Source organism: Bombus huntii, chromosome 12 (genome assembly GCF_024542735.1).
Source record: "Bombus huntii isolate Logan2020A chromosome 12, iyBomHunt1.1, whole genome shotgun sequence".
NCBI classification, from domain to species: domain Eukaryota; kingdom Metazoa; phylum Arthropoda; class Insecta; order Hymenoptera; family Apidae; genus Bombus; species Bombus huntii.
The window spans coordinates 7,187,627-7,204,462 of NC_066249.1; the positions used below are offsets into that span (position 1 = coordinate 7,187,627).

The 16,836-nt window shown below is 45.0% G+C and overlaps 1 protein-coding gene and 1 long non-coding RNA gene across 3 annotated transcripts in view; both read left to right on the top strand.

The window, feature by feature from the left end:
* The window catches only part of LOC126871822 (uncharacterized), a 115,578-nt gene extending 105,911 nt beyond the window's left edge, over positions 1-9,667 (top strand). The window contains exon 4 of the long non-coding RNA XR_007691750.1: positions 9,616-9,667. This is a non-coding gene — a long non-coding RNA (uncharacterized LOC126871822). The remainder of the gene's footprint in view (positions 1-9,615) is intronic.
* Positions 9,668-10,023: 356 nt separating this feature from the next.
* The window catches only part of LOC126871790 (homeobox protein prospero-like), a 43,381-nt gene continuing 36,568 nt past the window's right edge, over positions 10,024-16,836 (top strand). The window contains exons 1-2 of one of the 2 annotated variants that reach the window (XM_050631019.1): positions 10,024-13,132; positions 14,089-14,574. In XM_050631019.1, coding sequence (XP_050486976.1) covers positions 10,589-13,132; positions 14,089-14,574 — 3,030 coding nt within the window. In that variant the 5' untranslated portion in view covers positions 10,024-10,588. The remainder of the gene's footprint in view (positions 13,133-14,088; positions 14,575-16,836) is intronic. The other variant, XM_050631020.1, reaches the window with a different exon arrangement.

Genomic DNA, 16,836 nt, shown 5'->3' on the forward strand with positions numbered 1-16,836 from the left:
GTTGGTCCGAGCCAAACGCCGCGAGCACGGTAACTTTGGCAATTGAATATAATTAAGTAATCTCGGTACGATATCGTGGAGATGGTTGGACGACAGGAAAAAGCCGGCGCGGCAAAAACTGGAGGGCAGGTTGGCCGACTGCCATAAGGAGGCCTCGCCTCGAAATGCCAACGACAATAACGCCGATAATCCTGCAGGCTCCTGCTTGCCAATATGCTGCGGACGTATCTACGTAACTGCCTCGAAAAGTAGCCCGTGGCCAATAAAATGCAAACAGGGAAAGACCGGGAATCTGTCGTTAAGCCTCCTCGATCTGCTTCACCGTTGATTACTCGACTCGCGAATCTGGGACTCTTGCTTGGCATCGGAGAACGAAGGAGGTGGAACTCTTATGCCGAAAACTCCATATTCCACAGGGGTGGACCAACCTGGCCAGTTGTTTTCCACCGAATCGTGGCGAGGTGGAAATTATTGGCTGGGAACTATTGGAGATTATTTACATTCTGATCGAAACTCGTCGACTGAACGTTGAAATTAGCTTTCCGTATAACTTTTTTCCTCTTATATCTTGTTTTACGTATTATCTTCCTTTTTTTCCAACTACGTAGGAGTGAAGTTTTACGATGCATAGAAAATAGCAATTGCTTTCGAGCATTGGTAATGGGTAATCTTCGTGTGTCGATATCTCGCTATTTTTGGTTCTTGGCATTTGATTCTCCCGTTTACGAATGAACGTTGTTGGTGTAATGGTATATAGTAATTGACAGTTACAAGAAAACAGGAAAAAGGAAATTAAAAAATTTACATTTCTGCAGTAGAATTCCAAAGATATTAGTGTAGGTTTCTACACTAATTCTAAAGAAACACATTCGTACACTTCGAATTATTCCAATAAATGTAAGCTATTTCGTTCCTTAATTATCATTACATATGTACTCTATTTGTATGCGATTTCCATTTACAACTATGGAAATAATTTCTATCTTTCCAATGTACTTCTTCCTACTTCTTTGTAAGAATCCGTTCTCGTATTCAACCATTTACTTAGTCTATTCAAATACATAGCAATTTTCTAGCAACCGGTTCCCCTTGAAACTTTCCCACTAATTTTTTTCTAGAAATCAATGATGTAACGCGGCGTATTTTCCATAATACTTGTTTTTGCTTTCGAAATTTCAGAACTAAAGTGCAGAATCTATAAACGTAACAATATGTAAAACAATCCCTACACAAAAATCGAGCAACGTTTACGATAGCAGAAGGATCCTAACTTAAACTAAAATTTAAAGTATAATTAGACAAATACGTAGTTGTCAAAATCTGCTCGATATCTTCTAAATTAAAAATCGTGATTTTCGAAACAAGTTTTAAAAAACTGATAAAACGTGATAAAAGTTTTTAAATTGGCACTTGTCCTGATCTAACGTCATCGTCCTTTTTCAATTCTACGTAACATCGTCGAGTTATTCGAACCTGAAAAATTCGCGTCGCTACAATATTCTGCACGCACGAAACTTAAGGACGTATTGAACATTTTCGTAAAATGAAAATTTTCAAAAGATTTCTAAATCACCAAGTTGCTGTATCCCGTTAATTCTTCGAAATAGTAAACATTTAAACGCTACTTAACGCTCAAGATGTTTCTCCCCTGCTAAGCGATCCAACGTACGCTGCTTCGTGTAATTATTAGCAACCCTAAGACGAAACGGTGTTCCGAGCACCCTTATCTCGAGCGTATCGGATCGAACAGAATAACATGGTGTCGTCGAAAGGAAACAGCTAGACCGTTACTCCACCCAGGCACGAGTCAACCGACCGAGTCGCGTGATTCTTAAGACGTTGAAAAAGTAGGGGTTCGTTTGTACTCCAAGACGTTAGAGCGACCTCGTCAGGGGTTCGAATAATGGTAACAAGAAGCCAAAACGTCGGTTACTGCTCGTCAACGGCAGCTGGCACGCGCTCCTTCCAATTCCTAAGGAGACCTTTCCTTCTGTCTTCTTCGCCCTTCTCCGCCTTAAGTCTTGAGCGCACGCTGGGGCACCAAACTAAGAGGGGAAGCCAGTCTCGAGAAGTTACCTTACCTGAATCCAGTTGGGGATACCTAGACATTTAAATCGGGGGACACCACCCGGCGGAACCACCTGAATACTAGCAAGGGGGCCTTCTTGATCTTGCAGTGGCGTAGAATTTAAGGGCTGTTTCTCACGAGTCGGTTATGTTTCCTTGATTCTGCTGAGATCATTCGGATCTTTATATTTTAACGTTGCTCTCGTTTCGAGAACAATTCTAACGAAAGATCATACGTACAAAAGAGGATCTTTTGGTTGTCAATAATATTTCGCTAGAATTTGCATTAAATCTACTGCATTTTATAAATATTACGTTAATATATTAAACATCTTAAAAGTTTTGAAGCGCGTGTTATTCACGTGAAGATTCGTATCTCGTTTCATAAATATATCCGATTCGCTTGAAAAATTAAAGTAGCGGAATGTTTAAAAAGTGGCGTGAAAGTTGAATGTTCAATGAATGAATAAATGGCACGAGATTCTTTGCAATTTTAATCATTTCAACTGAAACAAAAATATGAGCCAGAGTAACAAAAATGTCATTAATTTAAAAAATTAAAGTATTTTCGATTGTAGTTTATAAATTTACGATGACTAAAAGTCAAGGCGATACAAGAAACGTTTACAAATCCAATCGAAATCGTAAGTTTAAATGTCCCACGAGATTTCAACGACCGTCACAGCGACAGGGTAGCGTCTACGCTGTTGAGGGCAAGGACCGTTGTTCCTACTTCCTTTCCAGAGGGAGGACGAAGGGCGCCGTAGGATTTTTTTTGTAACTTTCAATATTAGACGTTAGCGTTTCCCACAGAGAGAAGTCATGGGAACACATTGAACGAAAGGCCGCAGAACGTCTCGTGGAAATTCTTCAGAGGAGATTTGCGATTGCACCTTGGGAAGAATTCCCCGTATAAAGGACGTTCAATGTGCGTTTAAATTTTTCTCTTTCTTTGACGTTCGAACCTTAAATTCGTACGGTCCCTTCCTTAGATATTTCGTGCTTTAGTGTATTTTTCGTGACTGTTGTATCAAAAATTCGATCTATCTTGTTCGTAATTTTTTCCCATGAAAAACAACGATATTTCGATCGATCGTCGCATAAAGCGACGATTTAGACGAAGGAAATACGTTCGAACGAACGAAATACGTAGAATTTCGTTCGACGACAAATTTCAACACTCGACGCTCGCCCTTTAATTCGCGAGATGTTCGCTGATCTTTCTCCTCTGCTTTTCGTAATTTGCAAAATCCGGTACGTGGTATAACGGCGTAGCAATGTCACGGACAAATCGGACCGGTATTCCCATTCATCCCGCTAAACCAAAAAATTCCAGCATCATCGAGTCCGCGGCTCGTAAAAGTGGCGCGCTCATTATCGCTCGTATTATCTGTAACGCAGCATGAATGGCGACCGAAATCGAAATGAAAACGCAGGAAAGGTCATGCTCGCGTGCCAGGAATAACACGGTGGCCGTGGCGTTGACCCACATTGTTTTTGAAACGCGATTAAACTCATTGGAAACGACCGAAGGTAGATTAATGGTCCTGGGTCGCGTAACCGTGCGCGGAAAGCGAGGTAAAAAGCGAAACAAATTTAACGAGCTGTGAATTATGAAAATCGGTGACAGGCCGCCGCTTTTAAATGATCTTTCTCTCTCTCCCTCTCTCTCTCTCTCTCTCTCTCTGTCTCTCTTTTCCTCTCTCGCGTGCCGATTCTCTCCACGTTGTCTGGCTCTCTCGCGCTTGCGAAGTTTGGTTTGGGCGCGTGCCAATGAATCGAAACGATTCGAATGCAAAATAATAATAAAACAGTGGAGGGTGTACGGCGCCGCGGGTGTGACGTCGGGTGGACGGGGGAGGAGGGCGGGGTCGGCAGCGCATTAACGCAATTAACCTCCAATTAATAACACATCAATTGACACCCGGTCAACTTGTTGCATCGGAGCAACCCGATAATATGCAGAACGCGTGTGAGCCGTGTATATACACATACGAGTCACCATGCTTCTGCTTTTGTATGCGTGTATCATTCTCTATATAGAACAGAATAGCTGCCTCTCTCTCTCTCTCTCTCTCTCTCTCTCTCTCTCTCCTGCAGCTTCCTATGTCCATGTGTTATTCCGTCTCGTGATCTCCGCGACTGTCTGCCTGTCCGTCTGTCTGCTAGTCATGTACATACGTGTAAATACACATTGACGATTAGGCGTCATGAAACGCTGATGCGTTTGCATGTTTGCGAATTCCTGTCACCAAAGGGGTTGCTACCTTCGTCCCGGGTAGTGGATAATAACGAAACGAATGTTACAATAATTTACTATGTATATCGAGAGGGAGAGCGATGCATAGCGATGCGTGCGTGGTGTACACGTAGAGCACCACGATGGACATGGACTGATGACCATAGCCGGGTTCCCATGCACAACCCCCTGCGAACACTACGGCCACATGACACCTACAGGGGGTGGAATTCCGATACACATGCCATTGCTGCGTCACCTCGACAACACCATGTGGGGTACGCGCACCATGTGATATTCAGCAAGTAGGAACTTGGTAAACCTGCTTGCGCTCGTGGTTCGCGGCTTCATGCCGGAAGGAAGTCGTTGCCAATCGCAAAGTATAAGTAATATTGTTTCGTTTTCGCAACGGGTTCCGTGCCGGTGGATCCCTTTGTTTCGCGCAACGATCGGCCAGTATCGAAACCAACGGTTTCTGGCTCGTCGACAGGAGACTTTCGAAATCGAATGGAAGCATCGAGGAAAAAAGATCGATTCGTACCGTTCCGATGTCCTTTTCCTCTTTCCATCTATTGATCTTCCAAGTATTATTTTCATCGTGAAGAAAAGATCTGCTCGAAGCACCGAAGATCTTTGCCCGATAAGACAGCAAGAAAGAAATTTTGTTTCAAGTATAAGCTACGCCGATACCGCGAGTTTGTTCGTCTTATATCGATTCCAACAGTGTATTTGGTTGTCGTTCCGTGGTAGGACAGTGCAGTCAACGCGAAAGAATCGGCGCGGTAACAGAGGAGATATGCCCTCTTTCTTTTCATCGATGGATTCATTAAAAAATTTCGATTCGCGGTATTCCCTTTGAAATTTCATACAAGGTCGATAGAAACCACGTAATGGACGGTAGGAGATTAACGAACGCTTTCCTCGCCCCGGGCTCTTTTGTGTTCCGGTCTCTTCCTTAATTACCCGAGCTATAGGTGGAAGTTATCTGCGTCGATAGTTCGAAACAATGGCTACCTTAGATTCTAACCCCTTCTCGATGAAAAATCTTCGGGAAAAGTTCACGAGATTACAAAGCCGGTCTTTCGTTAACTTTCTCGTATAATCGATAGTTAATTTTTAATGTGATATAGATACCTTGCTAACTCGCACTTTATATTGTTCGTTTTTAATTTACCTGGTTGCGTCTCATCCATATTCTTCTATGCTTTTTTCTTCACAATTCTTCCTTCAAGATTACGTTTATTAATATCGTTGAAATCCAGGACAGAGTATTGAACGAGTAACGAGTCAGACAAGTCGGTTCCAACCAGCGATTTTCTAATCTTGTATCGCAACCCCACCGGCATGACCTGCAATCACCCCTTCAAATCAAGTCACCTGCTTAAACGGTAAATATCGCATGACGCACAGGAAATGGCTGTTGGTGGTTCATCAGACTGTTTTCGTCTCGCTCGAAGATGATCGATGCGAGTGTCATTGCCCATGGAAATACAGGGTTTTGTAATGACAAAGTCACGTTCGTTACTCTCTGGCTGACGTGTTTTGTAAACTCGTACGTGCTTCATCATTTCGTCACATTTCGGGAGGAATTATAAAATCGAACGCGCAAACAAAACGATTTCAATTCGTTCGTTTTGTCAGCAACGTGATATATTTATCAAATTTAATAGATGTCTTTACTTGCCGATATTTGCGAATGATAAATAAAGGATCGATGATTTTTCTAACGTGCACACTTTTTCGGACAATTTCTTCGTTAAGCGATGGTTTATTAATAACGTTTCATCGGTAATAATTATAGATCGTGAATGTTTATATAAATTCCACGTATTTGTACAAGTAAAAAATACAGCCTGGCCAGAGAACTTATTCAGTCGTTAAACGATAATTAGTCGGTACTATACCTTGGATATTTTACATACTCTTGCAAATTATACGCATTTTGATGATCATCCATTAAGAAATTATTTTCTGGAGACCGCGTCCAAGTAACAGAAAGTAATTTACTTGCGAATCGAACGAAGCGCATCTGCTCGATATAACATATATCGACAATGGGGTCACGAAAGCTTCTCGAACACATCGCCACGTATACACGTTTCTCGCGTGTAATTAGCCCGGCGTGTCTACTTCCGAATCGAGTTGGTGGGAGAGTTCCTAAAACCATTTCCGGCCGGAGCACCTTTTTATTCTGAGCGTCCCACGCGTGACGGCACAGGAGGGAAGTGGCGATCAAACGTAGGAAGAACAGACTTTACTGACCCCCCTCGAAGCGTTACGTTCTTCGAGGCAGGTACGATCGTAGACGTTATCGAGCTTGAGACCATATGTCACTCTTTCAACCAATAAGAGTAAGATAATTATTGCCGGGGAATAGTATCCCGGAACAAAATGTCTTTTTTACACGAGAAATACACTCGAAAATATGCTTAGCTAGTACAATCGTATACGTTATTCTGCCACATGTCGATACAAAGCGTTTAATAAGAAATATCCGAATGCATTTTCGATACACAGAACAAGATATAGAGATTGTAAAAAAATAATCTGCGAAAGCAGAATTCTAACTGTTTGACCATCTTCGTTGCATTTCATTCTCATTGATGTTCGCGATCTTATACGCATAAGAACAAGAACAAGTTTCTATTATTGGATTTTTTTACTTACTTATGCATTTGCTTATGAACGAAAATGCGTTAGGAATGACGCAGACACTAGTTACGACGCAAATTCGCTAGATAGTGAACGAAAATGTTAAATTTTCCAATTGCAAACGAGATGCATCTTTTCGTTTAAAGAGAATGATTCAATTTTGTTAAACGTACGTGATAATGAAATTTTGGAATAGACAGTCCTCGACGTATATAAACGTTCGCGGAACACCATCGTGATAAAAGACAAGTGAGAAAAAAATAGCAAAAGTGGGAAAAGAACACGCGATGGAAGTAATCTCTGGCGATGCCAGAAGTGACAAGTCCTAATTCAATTTTCATTCGGCTCCAAGTTCTTTGTATCGATTCGACGGGGTAAACAGAAACAGTGGATAATCGTTATTCAATTAGATGCATCGACGAGGCAAACGAATAATCGATGAATTCTAAGCTGCTGATTTCCAACCCTCCTTGCGCGATCGCGCGAACACGAGAGAACAGTAGAACTGGAAACGAGCGTTCGCGCTCGCGCGCCCGCATACGAGTTCTGCTCGTACCGGCCGAGGGGAAAAAGTACAACGATTCCATGCTTTCACCAATTCGCCGCTTTTGCCACGTGTTGCTATATACGTATTCCTCTCTTTGAGCCTTCTTGTCGCTTCGTGAGCCACGCGTATATATACGTCTAGTCTCTCTTCGTCAATATACGTATAGGGGCGAGTGCTCGTGTCCTCGAACGCAGGCGGCTCGTGCGTAGGCAAACTATGGAATATGTCAGCCTATTGAGCGCAGGTGCTTTAAGCTGCTCAGCTGTTGCTTCGAATCTCATGTACATTCGCGCGGCTGTGTATCACGTTGATATTGGTGCACACTAAGCATCGTACCGTATCGGCCATCCGCGTGCGTGCAAACGCTGAACCGACTCACGTGTTCACCCACGCACTTATGCGTATCGGCAATTGAATGGTGAAACGATCGGGCCCTCGCCTCGCCGCGAGCACCGTCGTCGCTCAATGAATTCGTTGAACAACCGTCGATTATCATCCATCGACCAAGTCGTTTCCTGAGAACGATGTCGTGGAAATAATTTACCCTTGTTTGGAGCGAAGAACGTTCGCGTTAACGTTTTACCAGGTCTACCTTTACTTATCGTCGAAACTTACTAATCGGAATACGTACTCGTGTTGCTTTCGAGAAATATTATTATTCTTTTATAAAATATTCACGGATAAAAAAAGAAATAGTGACATCCTAAACAACATTAAGTCTTAACTCATAAATAACTCGAAATTCGTGTGTATTCGTTATATCGTAGCAACGAGAATATAGTATCTCAAATAAAAGATACCTATACAGATATACGAAACAAAAGAACATCATAAATCGATAGTCAATTTTGTATAAATTATACGGCGGATGAATGATACACTTCTAGATAGATACAATCTAAAAAAAGAATCTGAAAGGATCTACAGAAACGTTCGAATGGACAACTAATAGTTTAAGACGCAAAATCATTTCTAAAAGAATGTAAGCATATTTGAATCGTTAAGGAAACAAAGCTTTGGATACAATTTGTCTATTAAATCAATTACAGGAATAGAATTTTCTAATAATATAGTTTCTGCACAACTTTTTATTCTTGAGTTCGATTAAAACAGACAACGCATCCAGTTTATGACGGAGGATTACTGTCAATTACTTTTTTGTGCATCTTTGTCTTCAACTATCGATCAACGACAGGGTGTAATTGAGAAAGAGTCGACTTGCCGGAACTGACTACGTTCTGAATAAGAAATTCAATACAAGTAATTTTCTTATGGTCTTTCCACGGCCATCCTCGTCTTCGACAAATCCTGCAGTTCGCTGTACTTGCAGTTTTTCTCGCTAGAACTCTCGGCAGAAGACTTCGGCAGACAAAGTTAAACCATACCGTTCCCGCTACCGCTCTATTCCTCGTCTTGTAGTCATGATCGATTACTAGTATTTTTAACTGGTAACACTTGCTATTCTCCCCGTGAACATTCTCTTACGGTTACGTGACATGATCGTGCATTGAACCGGTATACTTATCCCAAATATACGAGACCTGACAGAGGAAAGAATGCTACTTCCTATGTAAATCTGTACGATTTCGATGGCTATATAAAACGCTGATGAATTATAAATCACCTAGTACGTAAGATGAAACGAATATAATTCCGAAATACCTTATCAACGAAATCAAGATAAGATTCACAATGAGAGATAAATAAGTTTTTTTTTTTTTGATAAAATGACAATTACGCTTTTACTTCTTTAGAAATTTGAAATTTAGTACGTGTTAAATATTTCCCCTCTGAAATTTTCTCCATCTTTTTCTCGATTTTCTCTACTTACAACGAAATCATCCTTTCCTCGTAATTAAGTCGGTCTATGTCGTAAAATGAAGTGAACGGCAATCGTATATAGAGTCTCAGACGTTTTTATCTACGGAAGTAGAGAGCCTATATACGGAAGGCGTTTAAGCTAAAATACGATTCACGATCGTAACTTCTCTAAGTATGGAGTATCGATCGTGTATCACTATGTACAAGCGTGATCGAGCTTGGTGTTTTTCTTTTTCTTTTTTGTAGGGGCAAGATAAGTAATGCATATCTTGGTGTGTTTGTGTTGCAGACGAATAAGAAGAACCGCGGGAAGGAAAATCGAGACGAGGGAGCGAGGGGCACCGAGCCCTTTGGCGAGCTCGAAGGATGCAGCTCCCAGGCGGGAGCACGAGAATTCCGCCCGCGAGATCACCGGCCTCAGTTCTCGTGATCATCAACGGAAGTAACATCGTATCGACTGTCACGAAGAAACGTAACGGCAACGGTAGACATTGTAACGAAAACGACGGACCTGGTACGAATAGCGGTAGAGACTTAAGGAAAAGTAGAAACAGTCCCGAGAACGAGCCGCGTCTCCTTAAAAGAAATCGTCATTGTGAGACGAGGACGAGTCGCCGACACCGAGTCATCGAGAAGCCCCAGCTGTTGGCGTCAGCTCCAAGGCGGAAGGAGCGGGGCGAGGAATAGTGAAAAGAAAGTAGAGAAAAACCGAGGAACGACGGAAGAAGAGGAAGAGGAGGCGCGAGAGAAGGAGAAAAAGGTGAAGAGGAGGAAGCAAGAGTTCGTCAGGAAGGAGAAGGGTGCCGACGTCGTCGTCGTCGGCGGCGGCGGCGGAGGAGGAGGAGGAGGAGGAAGAGGAGGAAGAGGAGGAAGAGGAGGAAGAGGAGGAGGAGGAGGAGGAGGAGGCGGCGGCGGCGGCAGAGAAGGAGGAGGAGAAAGAAGAAGAGGAGGCGGCGGCGGCGGAAGCGCGACGGAGGAGAAGGAGGTGGAGGAGGAAAAGGAAGAGAAGGAGAAGGAGACGGCAAAGACGAAGAAATTCGAGAGGGGAGAGTGCCGGCGATCAGAGTGGGGAGGACAAGGTAGTAGAAGGAACAAGGAGAAAAGACGGCTGTGGTAGGGGAAACGGCGAGAATAGAGTAGAGAAACGGAGGCAGCGCGCTGAGCCACGAGGGGCTATTCGAGCGAGAAGGGGAGGGGTGACAAGGAACCCTGGCGGGGAGGGGACGCGGAGGCCTTCGGGGGGCCGACCAACCAGACGGCCGATGATGTCATCGGGGGAGGAGACCGAGTATTTCGCCCCCTACGGAGCAACTACGGAAAGCAAGCAACAGCGACTCCAGAAGAAGCAGAAGCGCACCAGACAGCGCGTGGACGCCGGCGAGCCGCGCAACAACTACTCGAGTATACCGCACTTCACCTCCCGGCCATCCTTCCACAGCGGTGGTCTGTACGGTTCTATCTTCGGCGGCAGCGGACCAACGCACCAACAACAACAACAGCCACAGTCGCAACAACATCATCAGTCGCAAGCGCAACAACAACAGCAACAACAACAACAGCTTCAGCAGCCTCAAGCTGGAGCGGCAAGCAGTCAAGGTCATTTAAGCACAGCTACCACGGGTCCTAGCACTCAGCAGCATTCCGCCCACGCGGCTTTTGGCTTTTTCGGGGCACCGGGTTACGGCCCCGCCAAGATGTTGAACGAGCTACTCGGACGACAGGTCAAACAGGCCAGTGACGCTGGTGGCTCACCGCCAGAGGGCGGCCACGGAATGACTGGTGCCGGCATGGACCCCGCTGCTAATTTGCAATCCGGTGCTGTAGTTAATTGCGACGATCCCGCCACCGCCGAGCTCACGCAGCACATGCTCCGCGATATACTCCAAGGGCGCAAAATCTCCGCGCTCGCGCTGCAAGAACAGCCAAACAACAACAACAGCATACACAGTAACAACAACAACACCACAGCGGATCTACTTAAATCTCAACAACAACATCATCAGAGCCCTCAACAGCATCAACAACAAAACAGTGATAGTGCACGTAGTGGAACAGTGCAGAGTGGTGGAGAGGAAAGTGGTGATGGAAATAACGTCGTGAATAACGCGAATCACAGTGATCGTGATACGGTGATGCCGGGCGATGCCGAGGATAGCGCCGAGGACGCAGCCGCAGCCGCACGTGCTATGGAAGAGGCGTTCGCCGAAGCTGGTATGGAGCCCGGAGCCAACCTCGATGGATCCGATTGCGAACAGAGTTTACCTCCCAGTCCCACGCAACCAAGGTCAGGGTCCGTTTCCGTCAAGGAGGAGATACAGGACTCGTTAAACATCAAACGCAGTCCCAGTCACTCTCCTTGTCCGATCGTGCCCAAAACGGAGACCAGCTCGCCAACCACGGAAACGAAGCGCGCTCGCGTCGAGAATATCGTCAGCACGATGCGTAGCAGTCCAGCGCTTCAAACTGCCACTGTGAACGGTTGCAAGAAACGTAAACTCTACCAACCCCAGCAACAAACGGTGCATCACGTCCTCCAGCACGGTGTTAACGATACCATGATGGACGACGAAGAAGAGAGCGAGGAGGAGGAGGATCCTTCGACGATCAGGCAAAAACGCGAGGAAAAGGATAACCTCCAGACGCAGCTGAAAAAGTTGCACGAACAATTAGCCGTGATGCAGCAAAAGTACAATGAGCTTACGAGTAGAATCGATTCGGACGCGAGCGAAAGCATCGGTGCTCCCTTAAGTCCTCAGCCACCGCTCAAACCACCGCAACCTCATCCACCGCCGTACAACGGACTCCCGGCCCTCCCAACCGAACACCCACACGCCGCGGCAGCCGCTATGTATCACATGGGACAGAAACTCTACCTCGAACAGCAACAAGCTGCTCTGGAGAGAATGAAGCAGCATCAGGAAGCTACTGTCAGGCAACAGCAGCAGCATCAACAACAGCAACAGCAGCATCAACGACAAAGTTCTCCACCACCGCCTCCGAGTCAAGCACAGCAACAGAGTCAAAGCAATACCGGCCCGTCCACGCCGCAAACACCACAAATGCAGCCAGCCAGTACGCCTCTTCAACATAAAGAATTCCAGGAAAGGATAAATGTTTTTAGAAGTACAGCGGCCGCAGCTAGCTCGTCGGGTCCTCACATAACCGACGAAGATCTACAAAGTTTGTCGGATACGTTGAAAGCAGAGATCACCTCGTACTTGACGAATTTAATCGACAAAGTGGTAACAAGGTTCATGCAACAGAGGAGGTATCTTGGAAATCAAAGCGAGGCGGCGCAAGTCGCTGCCGAGCAATTAAACAAGGACCTTTTGTTGGCCAGCCAAATACTCGAAAGAAAATCACCCAGGACGAAAGTAGTAGATAGAGGAGCACCGCAACCACCCGGTGGCCCAAACGGGCCACGGGGGCCCCACAATGGCGGGCCCCCACCTCCACAGTCTACGGGTTTCCCACAAATCGGGTCCATGGGTGGTGGTCCTCATGGCCCACATTCTGGCCCCACGGAAAACAATCTTAACCAAATGAATCAACTGCCCTCGCACGTGAGGTCGTGTGGCAGGATGTTTCAGACGCCAAAACCGCCAACGATGTACAGCATGGCCTCTATGCAGGCACAGCAGCAACAGCAACAACAGCAACACCAACAGCAACGCGAACATCAGCAGAGAGAACAGCAACAACGCGAGAAATATTGTAACTTGAGGGGCGACGAGAGAGAAAGCAGGGACTCGGAACAGAACGAGGCGCTCTCCCTCGTAATGACACCGAAAAAGAAACGTCATAAGGTAATTATCTACTTTCTATCTTCGATAAAAATACCGATATGTCATAGACGACCGTTCGTACAAGTAAATTCACTTGTTGCTTCCTTGATAAAAGCTCGAGTCTTTGATCTATAATCGATTATATCGATTGTTATTACAACTCAATATAATTCCAAAGAGTATTCTATAAAGTACGATGCATCAATGAAAATATTTTAAATCCATAATTTATGCAGTAAATTTCTATTTATCGATAATATTATTACGTACGTATTTATATCTGTAGTATCAAGTAGAACAAGTAAAACAATTTCACTGACGAAAATTTCAAATTTTGTTATTTATTATGTTAACATTGTATGTTCGTTAATATCGATAAAGAAGACAAAAAACTGAATTACCACTGCTTTGGATTCCAAATGTACAATTTATATCGATTATTTCATTCGTCGATACTATCGTACACGCGATATTAAGTAGTAGAAGAATATAATTTCATCGACGAGTATTTCAAATTTACTATCTGTACCGTCAAGTTTGTTCGTCAATGAGAATGTATAAGTATTGTTAATATTAAACAGAAGAAAAGAAAAGAAATGGATTTCACCGATACATATTTCAAATTTATAATTTGCATTTATAAATTTGTAATAATTTTGTTCGTCGATATCATTGAATGCTTAATATAACGTAGAACAAGAGACTGAATTTCATCGAGGAATATGTCAAATCTATAGTTCACGACAGTAATTTTATTCATCGATGCATTGCATATTTGATATTAAGTAGTATAAGAAACTAAATTTCACTGACGAATACTTCCAAATTATGAATGGTAACGTTGACTTTGTATACTTGATGTAAAATAGCATCAAGCATAAAAAGAAAGCATAATTCCGTTCGTCAGTGAATATTTATTAGTTTTAAGTAGGATAAGAGACTGAATTGCACAATGGTAAAATCGAGGCATCAATTAGTATTTCCCTCCACAGGTGACGGACACGAGGCTGACGCCGAGGACGGTGTCGAGAATCCTGGCCCAGGAAGGTGGCGGTTCGCAAGGAGGCAGCGAAAGTCCACCGCCCCCGCCTCCACCGAGATCGTATCATCCGCCACCACCGATGCTGCCAGTGTCCCTGCCAACCAGCGTAGCGATACCAAACCCGAGTCTTCACGAAAGTCAAGTGTTCTCGCCGTATTCACCGTTCTTCAACCCTCATGCGGGTCACCCAGGCCAGGTACCACCTCCGGGGCCACATCACTTACCCGCGAGTCCTCCTGGTGGAGGTGTAGATGTCAGGGATTCGCCTCCACTGCCCCATCCGCCATCTATATTGCATCCTGCCTTATTGGCGGCTGCCCAGCATGGCAGTCCAGACTATGGACATCTCAGGATGGACAGCAACGACCGGCCCAACGACTGCAACTCCGACGACATCAGTTACGACGGGATTCAGCCTACAATATCCTTTTCTAATACAACGTCGTCGAGAAAGAAAAAGAAAGAACGAAAACCAGAAAAGCAAATAAAAAAAGAAAAACGTTCGTCTCGATGCCTTTGGTAGACGAGAGTTGGAGAACGTCCAGAACGACGTGCCTCAAACACGAGGGGTAGGCCATTTGTGTAATAGTTAGCGAACTGTCGAAGTTTCCGCTCGAAAACGGATATCTCTCTGTTTGTTGGAGCAACAACAACACGCGCGGAATCTCCGTCGACTTTGTACCTCTGGTAATATCGCGAAGGGACAGCGAGTCTGAACGTTCTCCAAAGAAAGTACGACGGAACTTTCGATATTAAATCGGCAAGTAGCGTACGGTCAGGACCGCGCTTTTAAAGAGCTGTATAAAGAGACGAGCGAAAAAACGAGCGTCAAAAAGTGGTAGGAAGGCGAAAGAGTTGATGACGATGCTTAGGAATGTGTTTTTTTCGTTTCTTTTCTCCGTGTACCTTTTTTCTTCTTTGCCTCTGTAGAAGGGAACACGGGCGCGTGAGAGAGAGAGAGAGAGAGAGGTTGGAAACTTTGGAAAACAACGCGGATTTCTACGAGAGAAAAAGGCAGACCCGCCAACAAGGAGAAGGAAATCGGCAGATAGAGAGTAGAAGGAAGAGTGGGTGGCCACGGGGAGGCTCAGACGAATGTTAGATTAGTTTGCCACGGAGTTAGGCTAATGTTGGCTGCACCTACGAGTAGAGTTTGTCCGGCAACAACGCGCGAGGTCGAAAGTTCTTTGCCTACTCGGCCCACCCTCGGCCTCGAGACTCACCCAACTTCGCAAGCCAATAATCTGTCCCGCAATTTCGGAATTTAACCGCGGAAACGAGAAAGAGAGAGCGAGAGAGAGAGAGAGAGAGAGAGAGAAAGAGAGAGAGAAGGCGGTCCGCCAACTTCTCCTCGCTAACGTCTCCTCAACTTATCGTAGATAAGCCACTTCTACTACTTCTCCGACCGTATGAGAGAATTCACCGTAGAAACTCCATTTCTACAGGGTCAACTTGCCTCCAACTATATTCCTTACGCTAGATCGTCCAATATCGAATTGTCAATTAAACCATATGGTTTTCGCATATCTCGTCATTTTCCCGCCTTTTATCCAATCGAGTCGATCGTTCTTCGCAAATGTTCTTCGAATATCCTTTCGTTTTCTCTTTGTCTTCTTTCTGCCGTTTCTCTGTTCCATCGATCATCGACGCTCGTAGTGTCACGCGCTCGACGAAGGATAAGAAAAGAACACTTGGACGCGTTCCCTTCGATGGAAAACCGGTCACGCAAAACATCCAGAGATGTACGCATCTACAGAGCGGGGAGGCATCGGTGACCTCGTAGTACGCTTTGACTTCGTAAAAATAGCCGGCGAACGGACGAAGTTAAGACACATCGTTCTCTACGATCGTCTGAAAGCGTGATCAACAGGCGCGAAAAGTTCAGCAGCTAGATTATCACGCATGACCCAGCCGGGTAAGGTAGCTCCTCGCTGTGGCCATTGCTGCTCTCACACTTACCGAAAGCACTGGCAAATATATCGAAGGGACCTCGCGTTAACCAGGAAAAAAAGAAGTCGCGCGGGGGCGTGCGGTAAACGCGTCGGCAACGATGCAACGTCGCTAGAACTGCATCGGCGTGTGTTGGTCCGGGTCGTTCGATCGGCAGCGCGGCGTTCTTTGCCGCCTTTTTAGTCGGCCTTTGATGTAAAATCAATGGCGCATTTTTTTCACTCCCTCCTCTTGGGGTAGGTCGAGCGCATGACCGCGGCGCAACCTGCTGTTCACCACTCGCCTCTGGATTCACCCTTGTCTGTTGCTGTTCCTACCGGCCTTCGACGTATCCAAATATGCTTTTCACGCTGCTCGACTTTCTTGGGCGAGCTACGTTCACGGCCGAACGTGTTGGTGAACGTTGGTGAACGCTCATCGCCGGGGCTGGTGAGTGCGACGATAGGGTAGACAAACGTTTCGGTATACAGGCTTGGCAAAGAAATTGTCGATTATCGAATTTTCTTCTATAAAAAATTAACGTAACGTATATGTTCATGGTAGTAGGTGATGTGCGAAACTGGCAAGAATGCCTGAATTCGAGTAATTGTAAATAATTTTAAGACAGTTTCTTCCATTCGATACGATAGCGTAATGACGTTATATCGATAATTTCCTTTGTATTCATAGATCTTCTTTCCATCATATTCGTTTTTATATTTTTTCGATGTATCCCACTGGAACGATTCGTTAA